Raw genomic sequence first — 16,758 nt, 5'->3', positions numbered from 1 at the left:
CTTTCACCGAAAATGACCTTGCATTATTAAAACTGTTTTACCTTGATTAATGTCATTCTAAACGGACTTTTCTGATTAATATTGAAGTTTCCCTTCAACATTATTAATCAAGCTTTGAACCTTATAAAATACAGAAGTTGGTCTTTGATTGCGGAAGTACCATACATTGATTTACGATCATCTATATGAGAGGCCAAAACCATATTTATGATATCGATTGATTGAAACTTTTTCCGTTCATATATTCTAGTGTATATACTAAAAAGTAACTCACGCATGAAGTTTAACAAAACTTCATGCGTGAGTTAACAAAAACTTAAACCTGTTGACTCATGAAAAAATATAGGTCACATAAATTTTAAAGCTTCCAACACACGTATACCCAGATGCATCATTCAACTAATCCTTTCTCAAAAAGTTTTGCCTGGTCAATCATCTAGATATATTTGTTGAAAATGCAGTAACTGAAACCAAGTGGTATAACCCTAAAATGACTCATGCGGGTACAAAGGCAGTGAACCATGAAAAATACATAACCCCCCCTAATCAGGTTACAGATTTGTGATTTTTTTCTGCAATGATCGCTATCTTTATTGTCGACCAGTATGTTACACAGAGGGAGGGGCCAAACTTTCCTTGTATGGAGGTCACTACAGCTATTTGTAAATCTAACAAAGTCCGAATTTCAGCTTTGTAAATGTAGTAAACAGTCTTAATCAATCTCGAAATTATCCATCCACAGTAAACACCAAAACTGAAGAATAAATCATTTTACAGTGTACAAATTTATTCACTGAAAAACAATGTCACTAATATTAGTGTTAATCAATGTTGAATATACAGACAATAGATTTGACTTTTTAAATACTATTTAAACATTAGTTGGTTTTTTTTCAAGAAACAGAAAAAAAATTGGGTGTAGTTGTTAATTCACAAATCATTGTGGAGTCATTGTGCACCATGTCCTGTTTGCTTTTTACGAGTGTGGAAACCATATGTTTTCACAGTTTTTGGTAAAAACTTTTATAAATATATTTTCAGTGAATGAAAATAAGATATTAAAAATACACGTATATGATAAAGTAAAACAATGGTCTTTTAAAATAAGTAGTACAGGCCAACACATATCAACTATTTTACGAAATAATTACATGTACCAGTTTCCACATATATATCATCCATTGTACTCTCTCTCTCTTCCCCTTTTTCTCTCTCTGTATATTAATGTGTATGCCAATTTGATTCTCTCTCTCTCTCTCTCTCTCTCTCTCTGTATATTAATGAGTGTATGCCAATTTGATAAAAATCTCAAAGTAGTGAAATATGGATGCTAATGATTCATTAATAACAAATATACAACAGTCATATTTACTGACACACATAATAAAAGTGGAAGAAGCAGTAGTCCGAGTGATTCAAACAGATATTCCATCAATCGTAGCACTTTTGAATGTGTTGTAAGTGATCCTCCTCTGAGGTGAACTCCTCGTAGCACCTATCACACCTGTAAGTTCGCGGGTTGTGACTGGGCTGCCTCCTAAACTCGTTTAGAGCTTCGTGCAAGTCTTCCACCGTCCTGTGAGTTCTACCACTTACGGGCTTCTCATAGCTCCCATGAGCAACTGTTTTGGGGCTTCTATATATAGGATTGGTCTCCTGAACTTGGCACGCTTTCATTTCTGCAATTCGTTGCTCGTACACATTTTTATCCTGAATGGCCTGTTTATACTGCAATAAAGCATCTTGGAGTAAATATCTAAATATAAAACATTTTATTTTAGGAGTGAAAAGACATATAAATTTATGTTCTTACACTTTCCTCCATTTTCTGTAGCCTCTCAGTCTCCTCCTTAAGCCTATAGTTCAACTGCTGTACCTGTTATCATCAAAAGAAAAAAACAGAGTTTATGTTCATATCTACATTTGATTTATTTGCTTCAATGTTTATGTATATCAATAAAACAGTATTATATTAAACTACTCTACCAAGTTCCTGGCAAAACAAATTGGCAGAATTATATTAAAAAAAAATTCTGGATTATAATTGCAACATCTTTGAAAAAGAAATCAACTTTCCAGTACATGGCCTTATCACAGACAACAACAAAAAATCAATAGATCTGATGAAGCCAATCAAGACCAGCAGTGTAGATGAATGGTGGTGTGTTCTGTGGACTTGCGATTCATACAAGTAGCTAAGATCCGTGTCTATCATAATGGTCAATTGCAAGCTAGTCTATGAACAGTTTTACAGCAAACGCATGACGGATATATCATAAATACGTACACATCTATGTCTTTTTGCAATTCTAATTTTGATACATGTTATGATGTATATGACCATGCAGTTGCATGACATTTAAAGGGAAACAACCCTACATTTTTTTAATTCAGGAAACTGTTCTGTTGAGAGAGCCCCATGAAATACAATCATGAAATGGAAAATACTAAACAGAATTCTTTTACTTAAGGTTTTAAAAAAATATTTACATGTACTTGTATATCATATAATGCATTCAGCATTTTTAGTAAACAATGTGTAAAACTCTAAGGGTCTGAGACTGAAACTTTGAGAATATACCTGATCAAGGAGGATTTTCTGAATTTCCTCTGCCTCTGCTAATCTTTTAGTAAACATTGCATTTTCTTTAGTGAGTTCTGTCAATCTCTGAATTGAAGACATTTTTCCTTCCTCTAAACTTTTTTCTAACCTTGAACAGCTTTCTTTCATCTCCTAGGAGACAAATAAAATAATCACCCATGAATTTTAATTTAATCGACTTATTCATGAAAACATATTACACTTAAGCAAAGTCAGTATCATTACCATAATCACAGATCTAGAAATGTATTATAATCTGTTGGGATGTCACTAATTACTATAATTTTTAACGAATCAAAATTGCTTGTCCTTTACACTTTGTTCTAACCATGTTTTTCTTTTAACGTCTCTCGGTAGAAATTTTAATGATCAGATAATTGTTTGTAGATTAAGAAAAAAATTAAAGTTACAGAAGCTTTAAAAAAAAATGGAGTGATACCAATAACCAATATATCATATTTAGCCTTTCAAAAGATTTCACATACATTATTTTCCTTCCTGAGGTTTTCCACTTTTTGTTTCCAGTTGTTGATTTCATCCTGCAGCTGTTTTTCCCTCCTACTAAACTCAGCCTCCTCCTGTGAAATAAAATTCACAAACTGCATAATACAAAATTGAAATTAAAACTGCAATTGAAATAATTTAGTCATACATCTACAAGTATAAAGTTGACATTGATTGCACTTTTCAGTAAGATATCTGAATCTGAGATGACATACCTCTGCAATACAAAATGATATACATCTTAGAAACCAAGTTGGACATAAATTGATCAAAATGACTTTTGATAAAACTTGACATCAATACAAATTATTTCTGATAAAATATTTCTGCTTAAGGATGACAGACCCAATTCACTTCTACAATAGGGATTTTCATGAAAATTTTATATGAGTTAAGAGTTACTAAAGATATATAAAATGCAATCAAAAAATAACATAAAATTGAATTAGATTTTTAGTAAGGACCATTTAAACAAATTTGTGTGTTTCTTCTCCTTTTCAACTGAACATAATAGGAAAAGGTGTTTACTCTATTTTCAATATGAGTACATGTATTGAAGTGGATTGAAATGTAAGTGATTTGTTCACTGGCTCAAATTCTGTAAACTGACCTGTATGTAGATGCTTATTAACTTGAACAATATAAAACTCACCACAGTACTTGACATCCCTTAAAGATATTTGTGCATGTTAAATAATGTTGAAAAGCATATTTCAGCATGTTAAATTATAGCAAGGTCAGCCTCTACTTGTGCTACATAAAGTGTGTATTGATGACGTTGAACAGCTATATATTGTGTCATAAGCGATTTTTCAATGACTTTCAGTGATTGTGACGTAATATTGAGATGTTCGTAACAATCACTCCTTTAACCTGTGTGATATATCTGCGCAAATGGAATTGGGTCCGTCGTCCTTAGTATATAAGAATTTTATTTGTTTTGTACAGCTGCTTCAAGCACTTCTGTTTGCCAAGTGTTAAAAATGACTTTAAAACTCCACTTATTATATAACATTTAAAAATAAGTATTTATTTTTAAATGAAAACACTTTTCAGGTACAAGTTCAAGTTTTAAAGAAATTTTATACCAGAAGCAAACAGGTAGTACTGATTTTTGTATCAAGCAAATATGTCACAATTAAGTTAAACAATGAAGGCATTCCCTGTATACCTTTGAAAAACTATTTTCTCTGCTTGTTCTGGATATTTCAAAAGAACTGGAGGAGGGGGCTACAGAAATTCCCTCAATATTGTTTTTCAGCTGCTTTTTGTGGACTTGGAGATTCTCGATTCTTTGTTTGAGTTCACAGATCTCAATCTGCTGAGCTTTTACTCGACTCTCCAGCAAAAGGGTACTCGTAGTTTCAATTGGCTGATCTCCCTAGTAAATTAATCATCAAAACTACAGATGTTTAATTAATTTTTTTGTTTTTGTTTCATACATTGGGCCTTTATTTGTCTATGTACCAAGAAAAGACATATAAAAATTTAAATATCTATTCATATTTAACTGTATTAATAAGTTTTTTTGTGAAAAGAGCTATAGAATACTTACTTTGCCTGGTTTTTTAAGCGCTTCCTTCAAAGCATTTTGGGTTCTCTTTAATTCTCTAACAACTGACAAGAACTGACTTTGTGACACTCCGTTGCTATGGGACCAAAGGTCAGCCATCCTTTGTTCCCTTCTTTTGGTATCCATTGACATGGAGCCTGGAGAAGAATGTGGAAAACTTCTGGGATCCATTGAGTTGTTAAAAACTGCAAAGTCTAAGTTCACTGGAAACTGGTTCTTTTGATAGGCTAGATGCGTCTGTATTTTTGGTTGCCTCGATGAATAATCTCCATCCGTGGATAATTCTGAGGCATTGTGGGGCCCACCACCTCCAGTGTTATGATGCATCCTAAACAGTAAACAAAGGAAAATTGAAAATTTTAACAGAAAAAAGGGGATTTTCTAATTTGTGGTATTTCATAAGGATTATCTGAAACAAAACTCTCTGTAATCATATTTTTGTTAAATCCAAAATCACAAACTATTATTTTATAAATTATTATGCATTTAACTCAATTGTTTCATTTTGGTTTTTCCCGTAAACATTACACAGGATATCCTGATATATGACTGAGGACACTTAAAAATATTTTTTTTTTTATTTACTCACCTGTATTAAGACCTTAATGGTGTAGTTTCTCTAATGCTATCATACATCCTGTTTCTGTAACAAATTGAAAAAAAAATACTAAACTTGTTAACATATTGTATGTCCAAGAACTAACTACAAAAAGGCATTAAATTTATATGTTTCGTTAATGTCTACAATTACCCTTACGTCTATGAAAGCAAGAAAATCTATTTGATATTTAGACTCATAATGATACTGCAATGCTAGAGAAGAAATTTACAGTTTATACCCCCTTTTAGCCTCTGCATGCTCTATATAAGCCTTCTGCTGCTCAACTCAAAAGACAATAACTACATACAACCTTCCTAAAATATAAGTTGTTCAAATCGTAAATTCTTACCTTAATGTAAATCGTAAGTGAACAGTCAATATTGCTGAAGTCATTTCAAGAACAGAAATTCCGGGGACTTCCAAACATTATGGGAACTTCCTACTTTCACTTTTGCTTTGTGGTTAACTCGTGCAATAAATGGATTACTTCCTTCATTGGTTTGTTTGAACATGCATTTTTTTAGTATTATCTCGTGTATCGAATGACTTTATTTATATGATTTCCAAAGCAATGTCAAAACAAGCTCAATCAACATATTCCATTTTAGAAAAAAATGAACTTTCTTATCTTTAAAAAAAAAAATCAATAGCTAGAGACACTAACGTTATATGTAAATCTGTAGACTGCGGATATCAGCGCATAGACTTTTCATTGAATTGGGCAGATATAATAACACACCTAGAACAGAAAGAACATGTAAAAATTGTACACTTAATAGAATTAAGATGAACATTTTCTTATCCAATGCAGCAAATTTACAAAAGAAAGAGAGGAACTATTTGATTTAATTTCATCTAAAGCAAAACATTTTACTAGTTTACAAGATAAACAAAAATTATTTTGGATTTTAAGCTGTGAAGAATTAGATATATTAAACTCTCTTGGTAAATTTTTACAAAAGGCATTGCCTTAATTTGTATTTCCTAGTCAAATATTGGTTTTTAACTTTTCAATCATATGATAAACTATTTCAAATTTGTATGTACATTTGTATTTTGACATATTTATGTATGGTGTTTAACATAAATATATAGAAGACACTGTATTGAATGTATAGAAACATACATATATATACTAATTAAATGTTCATGTCTGTCCTAGCTCTTTCAATCATCCTACTCTTTCCCTCTTGTATATGTTTATTGAATGTTTTATGTACATTGGTTAATAAAGAAATTGAATTGAATTGAAAATTGAATTGAATTGAATTGAATTAAATTGTAAAAAGACTAATTTTTTTTTACATGTGCCAACATGTTATCACAGTGACAGACCTAAAGTATATTACACAGAAAACGGTCATTAACTCCCAAACCACATTCCTACTCGCTTTGCGTTAACGAAAGGGGGGGGGGGTTGAATATATAGACCTCATACGAGATGCGACCTACAATCAAGTCCTTATGAAACCTATTCTATAAGTTCTGTGTTGGAATCAAAATTTGAAGAACGTACAAAATCCATTTTTTAATCCGTTTTCCTTATTCGATATTGAACATCTGCATGATCCTTTCATCATCATCATCAGCATCATATTTTCTCATGCATCAAACTTACACCCACCTCAACTTCCATTTTGACTCCATTTCCACCACAATTTGGATTAATCTTACACATCTCAACGTGACTTTATTTCCACCTCACGGTTAGTAATAAGGTATATAATTATCAAATGTTTTCCTTCAGAATACATCCACCTCAATGTGGCTCTAATAACATTTTCCACGACGCTTGAAAAAATATGAAGATGATGAACGTCGGAACAGGAAAGGGGGGGGGGCTTTTTTGTAAAGTTAGACCACCACCATTAGACACACATCAGGGAGGGACCCCTAACTTTTTCTCGCAGCAAACCTAATTGCTCCCAAATTTACCGTAAAACCTAAAAAAGAATGAAATATTACTAATTATATTGAAAACTAGTAATACAATTCCAATCTAAACAAGGCTTAAGCTAGTAGCCACTATGCTATTGCAGCAACAGCCGCAGCCAGTAGAGCTCTTAGAAGTCATATGCATGGAGGAACCAACGGCGGGAAAATAGTTGTGGCAAACAGCAATGTGACGTAGGCCTGTCTATTTCGTTGCTAGCTACTCGCCATGGTACGGAAGCCCGTTGGTGCCACGTAGGAAAAATATTTTATCTGGCGGCCGCCAGATAGTTATGTGGCGGCCACCACTTACCACTGGCGTCGGAAGCAAATTGAAAGTGGGGGGGGGGGGCTACACTAATCCTCAGAAATATTGCGAAAAAAAACTATTTCCCAAAAACATGAAAATCGAATCCGTGGGGGGAGGGGGGGGGGGGTGTACCTATCCAAAAAAATTTTTACCTACCAAAATTCCCCCCCCCCAAATCATGAAATTCCTAATCTGTGGGGGGGGGGGGGGGGGGGGTAAGGCCTATTACTCCAACTTTCTCAATCTTTCAAGGTTAATTTAGGGACAACTATATTTCCGGCGATAAAAAGTGGAGGGGGGGGGGCTAAACCCTCTATGATGCTATGTGCCTAATGGTTAGGTCTACATTTGCAAAAAAAGTGGGGGGGGGGGGGGAAGCCCCCCCCCCTAGCCTCCCCGGTTCCGACGCCTATGCTTATTATCAGGCGGCCGCCACATAATTTGTTGGCGGTCGCCACTTAATGTCTGGCGGCCGCCACATAAATTATTTTGCAAAACGTGAGTGTTAGTGTATTTATATTTGGTTGAGAAGATGAATGTTGACACAGCCGCTGCTATGTATTTTCATATGGTGTTTACATAGAAGGAAATGTGTAAACACCACAAAATAAACATGTCGAAAGCTAGACTACATGCTTGATTACCGGTATTTTCATTATAAGTATGGAATAAAAATGCAAGCTGTCCTTGTTATGCCCCTTATTTTGTTATGTTATATATAACTTGTAGTCATATTTTAAAACTCTTAGGAAAGTATTAAATTAAGTAATTCCAGTGTTTCTGTTGTTTGGGGATTTTTAAGCCAATGTGTTCTCACGCTTGAATTTGGTATCCTGACCATCAGTCATGTCATTCATATAAAGTCTCTTAACTGACCATAATTTTTTTTACCCAGAAACACTGGCCGATCGCGATCTTTTTATATATTGTACTGCCTTCAATGTGATTTGGAATAAGAGTTTAACAACACAGTCAGTTAAATAGTTGCCTTTTTATGGCCACGAATGCTAGTACACACTCATCCTAGTTTATCTTTATAAAGTCATAGCAGGATCCGCCTTCGTGAAAATATTGCCTGTACTAGCTGTCGTGGTCAATAAAACTGAATTTAATCTGCGTTGGTAAATACTTATACCAGAATTAAAACATATAGAAGGCAGTGCGTTCCTTTACTTAAACGTGTTTACATAACAGTCCTCTCAAGTACAGGTTTTTTAATGTTAAGATTTCCTGAACGGGTGTTAAGTTTAGTTTTAAAAGTTTAGAAGCAATTCTGAAATATAACGTTTTACATAACAACATAATGTATAATACAAGGCACAAAGTAATATCTAAATCATTCTATATTTTAACAAAGTCTACTATACATTCAACAGTGGCGTAGCTAGACCAGAAACGAAGTGCATGCTTAAAATGGTAGAGGGTCTGGGGGCCACCATGAGGCCCCCAGTGGGTCCAGGACGAAGGCCCCGGAAACTCATGGATTCTGACGATTTTGAACACTAAAAATCATCGCAGAAATTGAAAGGAATGCTAACTATTTAAACATATTTTTAGGCACTTAACATTGTTTTGGTTTTAGTTTAGGCATAAAATAAAATTACAAAACTTATTAAAAGCTAAAAGAAACTTTTGACGTTTGTTTTAGACCCAATCAAAACTTTTATTCTTAAGTTCATTTTCACCTAGTTTATGGTAATGAAAATCTCAAAAAGCTGTGATATTCTATGGGGGAAATTTAAAGTGATGTGTAAAACTAAGTTCAAATGCTTTAATATAGTACTGTAAGACCACGTTGCGTGTCTATATTTGGTACTTTTATGTTTAGCATTGTTAAATTTGTCGATAGAATAACTCAATATGGACCTTAATACTTGAATTCGTTGTTTAATTTTTTTTCTTAATTTTTTTTACTGAGTTTCTTCCTTTTTTTCCCAAATGATGTGCATGCTCAGGCATATAAGCATACATGGTAGCTACGCCACTGTTCAACTCCACCAGTTTTTCAAAACTTAGGCTCTGCAATTGATATTTAATGTCAAGTTTCAGAAATTATTAATAAAACTAATAAATTAGAGTGTATCCGCAACTCCCTAAAAAGCTCCCATTAAAACATGCGCGCGCATCAGGAAGCCAGGTTTTATCTGGCGGCCGCCAGAAAAGTATATGGCGGCCGCCAGATAAAATATTTTTCTAAGTGGCACCAACGGGCTTCCATTGCTCTTTGAAATCAACAAGATTTGTTTGGCTTTTGAGCTAAGACTATGCAATCGGTACATATTTCGCTAGAAAACGCGTCATTTTAACTTGTTTTAGCGCAAGGAATAGATAGTTACGTCCTACTGAAAGTCCAAGGTCTTGTTAAAATGGTTCTAATGTATAACGCACCACATTCACTAAAACGAGCGAAACATACATTTAGTTTCACAGCCGATAAAATAGATTTATCGAATGTTAATTATAGTAAAAATATATGCAGACATCATGCAATTAATAGTTATTCTGATAAATAATTTCATTGTTTGCAACGATCGAATGTATGTCATTATCATTTTCTCCACCCTCGATGTTTTTATGGTTTAATCTGTGTAATTTTTGTCTAAATTTGATGATTAATATGCAAACAATCAAATTGAAGTTAAATATTGGTATGTTGCAAATATTTTGTTCATGCTGTAGGAGCTAACACAGGTACACTATCGGGACAGTTATAGCAACGACTGCTCTCTTAACAAACATCACATTTATTTTAACTAATTTCGATATAATAAAGCAATTTTTAAAGAAATTAATCGCAATCCTTTATTTTAAGTATTTTAACATTTTAAGGCCATTTAAAAATTGCCAGTATGAAAGCTATCACATTTACAGTGCATTTTGATACGATTTTTCAACCATGAATAAGTACAGTTTAGCAACATAAAACGTCTATAACTTTTGAAATAATGGTTCAAACTCACTGAAAATTGGTACATTTGTAATTCATTATATATCCTATCGAAATCTGCAAAGAAATGTTTACCTTGCCTGGTAAAAAATTATGAATTGTCGTCTCTGTCAAGTTTGCCTATATACGGTTTATCAGTTTTTCATTGAATTCAGCGATTTCAACTCAAACTACTCTCTATGAATTGTTATACATTGGTGTCATTTCACTTTACATAGCTTAGAATGTGTTAAACACAAGTATAAATCAAGAAATATTGGCAAAACTATGCACCACATAACACTATTATTATAAACGATAACGGTAAAATATTCCGGAATGCTAACAATGACGTCACACGACAATCGAAAGACCTTTAATTCACGAAGTAAAACTATCGGAAAATGTTTAACCACAGTTTATATATATGCACCAAATTCGTCAAAACAGTGATAAACATACCTTAACGTTTGAGAATCCCGGTTTAATTTTGGATCAAAACAATAGTTAACAAGAGATGTTTGTGAAACACTTATGCCCCCCTCCCTTGGAAACATCCACAAAGAAAATGAACGTAAACTGCAAATATTTGGAATTTTTCTAAGTCCAAGGGGCATAACTCTGTCGGAGATTGCTCTATCGTACCCAAAATCAAACTTGACCTAGATATTATTTAGATAAACCTGCATACCAAATTTCATATTGATATGTGCACCCTCTGCGGAAAAATTGAGCGGAAACTGCAAATAACTCCAAATAAGTCCAAGGGCCATAACAATAATAAATATTAAACATGTATAACACTTTTTATTTATATTTATTTCCTATCAAAAACGCATACTATAAATATACTTCTGTTTCTAGATCGCATGGTTTTGGTTATAGTTTCTTAACTCATTTTTTTTTTAAATTTCAAATCATGTTAATTTTACTCAGCCTGTGCAAACACGTGTTGATGTCTAGTATTGTTAAATCAAAACGAACAAATCGGATCACTAAAAGGAGTTACAATAATTTTCTCCACTTAATGCTGTCGCTGAGCAATTCTCTGTTAGCATTAATTCTCAACTTAACACCCCACCCATCTTACTTAAGATTTTGGAAGTTTTAATATGTTACAATATATTTTTGCCCCTTTCCCTTTTTCTTCAGATTTTTTATTTTTATTTTTCGGGAGAATATATCATCCCCTTAAAAATAGTATAAAACTGCACTGTTTCATAAATTACTAGTGTCATATAGTATACTTTACTGTTTTTGCTTTTAAAGAGGTTCGCTCCTTAGGTTTTGGGTAGCCATTTTGGGTCACCTCTAGTCTGAAAATTCTGCATCACATATCAATTCTAGTAGTATATTTATACTTTACAATGCCAAATAAACTTTACTGAATAAAATTGTTTTTAAAAAAATACATTTTTACTGAGTTTAGTAAGGAACTATATTTTGTGGCGAGAAGTTTTCAAGAAGAAAATGAACAATTTTCACAACTCACCAGTTTTAGATTACTGTTACTTTAGCTTTCTAATTTTCAGCGCAGACCAAACTTTTAGATAGTTTGTGTATTACAATATATTCAGGATGTTCTAAAAAACATATTTATACAATATTTTGATATTTCTACCGATATATTTTGGCATATTCAGCTTAAATTTCATAAAAGTTAAGAAAAAATTAACTCCAATTTTGGCCTAAAATTAGCTTATTTCATGTTATATCTTAATTTTTTTAGATGTGACCCCTACTTGTTTTACTTTTAAACGAGACATTGAATGTATGTTTATTTGTATGCAAACTTTTGGAAATTAAGATGACATTACTATAATTTTTTTTATTTGCGTTATAATTTGATTTCTCCAAAATTTTGTAACATATGTTGTTGTGTTTATTAAGTACTGGCCTTTGAAGCCACCAGTAAAGCAAGCTTTTTTAAACTTTGACTCAGATTTTACTTTTATAGTCACTGCATGTGTTTAACTTCATACTGTATTTAAATTATAACTAAATAATAGTTCAAACTATAAATATTTGTTTGATTTCTTCAGATTATCAATTTTCATGTCAAATTTTAGCAAAAATTTAGAAAAAAATTATCATTTCTGTTTGTGACATGGGTCACAAATAAAATAAATGAACATTTTAGGTCCCCATCTTTATATTCAAGTGGTTTTCGGATGATTGACATTACTATTATATCAGGTGCCAACCTCCGGAAGTGTTAGCGGGTTATGTATTTTTTCCTGAAATGATCGCTACCTTCATACCCTAACCCGCATGAATCATCAAAGAAAGCATTTTATTGTTTATATTAACATCTTTCTTTTTACTAACTAATAAATTGATCATTAAAAGTAAGTAAAATTCACTAAATTGCTGTTAACGTACATAAGTACATTAGCTAAAAGAAACAACCAAGTCGTCTCATGTGAGACTTTGAGTTTAAAATTGACAACATCATGATTATTATATTTCGTGCAGTCCGTGATTTTTCTTAGATCGCTGAAGGTTTCGACCAATCGATAAAAAAGGCGTGTCGATTTCAGTTCTGTCAGTTTCCTGTATGTTTCAGCCGCTGTAGATTTCGACTTATCGATAAACGGGGCATGTCTGGCTGTTTCTATAGAACTTTGAATTAACTATCAAGTTTCCGTAAGAAAGAGGGAATCATACTTGGTAGATGTAAATATATTGCTCTGATAGACACTGATAGGAATATTTAACTCGCATGTTCAAGCTAGTAAATAATTTACACGTATCTATAATAGAGTTTAGAGATAATTTGTATTTCACATTTCATTATTTTTAGATGCAATGTACAGTGGAGCCTCAGTTATCCGGACGCTTTCGTTCCCAAGTCCAGTCGTCCGGGTAGGTGAGGCGTTCAGATATCTGAAATGTGTCTATTGTAGTCATAAATTATAATTTATTTGTTTGCAATGGTTACAATGGGTGTTAATGCTGTTTTCTTGTCCTTTCATACTAAACAGCAACAAATTAGAGTTGTCTTTTGAAATTCACCTGTTTTTAATACAAGAAACCCTGCTTTATATTGTTATTTAGACAGGAAATGTTAACCAAATTAATATAATAGCCAAATGTAGCTATAAATATATTGTGTTGAAGTGTTAAATGAGCATATATTTACGTTATTTTTTTTTTTAAAACTCTATTTCTAGACACGTCAATATTCCACCATTGCACTTCCGATCAATTGACATGCTTTCCTTTTTTGTTTTCTTTCTATACTTCCGTTTTTGACTAAATCTAACAAGAAATTCGCAAGACACTTCATTTCAAATTACTTTTTTGAATGTAATTAAATAACAAAGCTTTGTAAAAATATCCTGATTTATTAAGAACACTCTTCCTATGAAGTAGAGGGGCATTTTAAAAAGTGATTGCATTTGACATGTGCACAGTGTAAAGATATCCAAGCCATGTGCAGTGAGGCGTGTCTAATTTAAGCTCTATTTATGTAAAGTATAAACCAAATAGGGCTAAAATATACATGCATTCTCTTAAAAAGGATCATTGAGTGATGCGATATGACCTTAACACCTGACCTACAAGCATCATTTACGGTTACTGCATACCCCTTAGGCATAGGCACCACGTGGGGTGAAGTATGAGTCAGATTCGAGCAAAGGGAGAAAAGATATGCTCGGGACAAGAATATGAACATAATCAAATATACACAAAACCATCACACTAGTTTATATCCCAAAATTGTATTTACAATCGGTGATAATACCGTATGTCCGTTTTTTTCGCGGAAATCTATTTTCCCCATTTTTCGCATCTTCGCTAGCCAAGGGTTTTCGGTCCGCTTTGCTCGGGAGCAAAGTGGACCGAAAATCCTTGGCTAGCGAAGATGCATTTTTCGCGATCAAATTGAATTCGCAAAGAATAAAACATGCAAAAATTATTCATTTATCAAGAATAAACCTCGTAGTTCACCTTGAGTAGAAACTCACTCTGTCACTCAGTCACGTGTGCACTGTAATTACGCTGTTATACGACTTACCTTTAGACTAAATGTTATTGAGCGTAAACCTCTTAATTTACGTTTAATTGTTAGAAGATCGCATTGCAGCCATCCTATAGTGGTCTTTTCGGAGCATGTTACTTTTCTCCGCAGAATATTATTCTCTTCCCTTGGAGCAATCTGGCTCAGCCTTCACCCACAGAGTGGTTTTGAGTAAATGGTGTGCAGTGACCCTGAACCAAGTCTATAGGTCAACGTCAAGATCATATCAAAATTATTTATTAAAAAAATATTTGCATGTTTTACTCATACTTATTATAAGGAGTGCCTGATAATAAACGGTGTGCAGTGACTTTCAACCAAATTTTAGATTAAAGGTTAGGGTCGTGTACGATCTCTTTGAAATATGGTTTTATGCAACCTGGCTAAGAATAGTTACCAAATAGACCCTCTGCAGTGACCTAAATCCAAGTAGTATCGAGTTTCAATGTAACACCAACATCAAGTTTCGATGGAAAAGATAAAGTTCACTACAGACCTCTGTGTAAAATCATTGTTCGGATTCTATTATTTCTTGTTTTGTCTTTATCTGCCATATACTACACCCGCAGAGTGGTTGATTGATAAAAGTTATGCAATGGCTTTGAATTAATTTAAAAAAGGTTCAAGGCAAAGTAAAGCTTCAACCTAACATCCACCACTTTTCCCCGGAAACGGACATTTTCATAAATTAAACAGTTTTGGATGCAATCAAGCTCTCCTGGATGATAAAACTTTAACAGGAGATAAAACTTTAACAGGATAACGTCATATAATTGTTGTTAGATTATTTAAAATGTCATAACTTCACCTTTTTTAAAAACTGAGCACTGTATTTTGAAAATTTTTAAAATGTAGAATTGATATATTCTAAACCAAAAATCTAAATTATTGAAATACCAAAAGACATTTTATTTAAACAATATTTTATTATGTAAAAAATATTACATAATAGGATTGGGCAGCAGACAATCTGCCTATTTGAGCCCTCTCCTTTATCAGTCAATTTGACAAACATTGATGGTACAATGTAACAATAGAATATAGTAGAGAAAAATAAAGGAAAAAATAAGTGGAATCAAAATGCTTGGTACCGGGTATTATTTATGTACAAAATGAAAAATAGTTGTAGAAAGCTAGCAGTTCAGCTGTTTGAGTGACACTGTGAATAATGCATTAAAACTTAAATCTTTTGGTAGCTAATATATAATATAGACATGTACAATCTTAAATAAAGCAACATTTTCGTTATAAGGCAAACTACTGTCCCCATATAACAATAAGTCCAGAGAGATGGGGATATCTAAGTGTAAATTACTTACTGACTGTATAAAAACTTGCCTCTGTGCATTATAATGTGGACAGACAAAAAAATAATGATAAGCATTTTCAGATACATAACCACACATATCACAAATAGAATTTTCACACCAAATATGATTGAATAGGTCAGCATTTAAATTGCTTGCATTATTTCTTATCTGACAATGTATAATATTTGCTTTTCTGTTTCCAAAGTCATAAAGTTTGTTTGGCTTTCTAAAGAATATGTTTTTTATGGCTGTTTTGAATGAAGACTCAGTTGGTAAAATTCTAATGTGAAGAGGTAATTCATTCCACAATTTTATAGACGAAGATAGAAAACAGTTCATAAAGGCAGTTGTTTTTATCTGGGGTATAAAAAAATTAAAATACCAAAAGACATCAAGTCATATATCTATATTTGTTTTTACTCGAGTGCAAAAAAATCCAAACAGGTGTTTCATTTATCTATTTGATCCATATATATTTCTCAGTGATATAACTCCAATAATCTGAGACGTCGATTGCGCGAGAACCCGATAGCATATCGGTGTTTCATTTATCTATTTGATCCATATATATTTCTAAGTGATATAACTCCAATAATCTGAAACGTCGATTGCGCGAGAACCCGATAGCATATCGGTGTTTCATTTATCTATTTGATCCATATATATTTCTAAGTGATATAACTCCAATAATCTGAAACGTCGATTGCGCGAGAGCCCGATAGCATATCGAACACGTGGATAATCTAACGTGTAGATATGGTAATGCCTTGAGTGCTCAATCTTTCTATAAAGTTAATTACATTTGTCAGAAGTAAACCTTTACCTGGTATCCTAAATCAATCAACCTGGAGGAACACGAGTGCATTTCCATGTGTAAAATTATCCACAGTATCGCATATGATATGACATAAAATAGACATCTAAAGTGATATATTTTTTTTTCAATAAAATTATTTCGATAGTATATAAATTCGAC

General features: G+C 32.9%; 1 protein-coding gene across 3 annotated transcripts; it reads right to left on the bottom strand.

Moving 5' to 3' along the window:
* Positions 1–766: 766 nt before the first annotated feature.
* LOC128167729 (girdin-like) lies at positions 767–14,564 on the bottom strand. 3 transcript variants are annotated; one of them, XM_052833610.1, is made up of 8 exons: positions 14,470–14,564; positions 5,269–5,322; positions 4,662–5,007; positions 4,278–4,487; positions 3,088–3,180; positions 2,582–2,734; positions 1,814–1,876; positions 767–1,728 (listed from the first exon to the last, which is right to left on the bottom strand). In XM_052833610.1, exons 3-8 carry the CDS (start codon positions 5,004–5,006, stop codon positions 1,432–1,434), a joined length of 1,161 nt encoding a protein of 386 aa, XP_052689570.1. In that variant the 5' UTR covers position 5,007; positions 5,269–5,322; positions 14,470–14,564; the 3' UTR covers positions 767–1,431. The 3 variants fall into 3 exon arrangements, with proteins under 3 accessions (XP_052689570.1, XP_052689568.1, XP_052689569.1); XM_052833608.1 differs by lacking the exon at positions 14,470–14,564 and adding an exon at positions 5,630–5,912; XM_052833609.1 differs by lacking the exon at positions 14,470–14,564 and adding an exon at positions 5,519–5,586.
* Positions 14,565–16,758: the final 2,194 nt, after the last annotated feature.

This window comes from Crassostrea angulata, chromosome 10 (genome assembly GCF_025612915.1).
Source record: "Crassostrea angulata isolate pt1a10 chromosome 10, ASM2561291v2, whole genome shotgun sequence".
Taxonomy (NCBI): Eukaryota; Metazoa; Mollusca; class Bivalvia; order Ostreida; family Ostreidae; genus Magallana; species Magallana angulata.
This window is presented reverse-complemented; position numbering and strand designations above follow the sequence as displayed.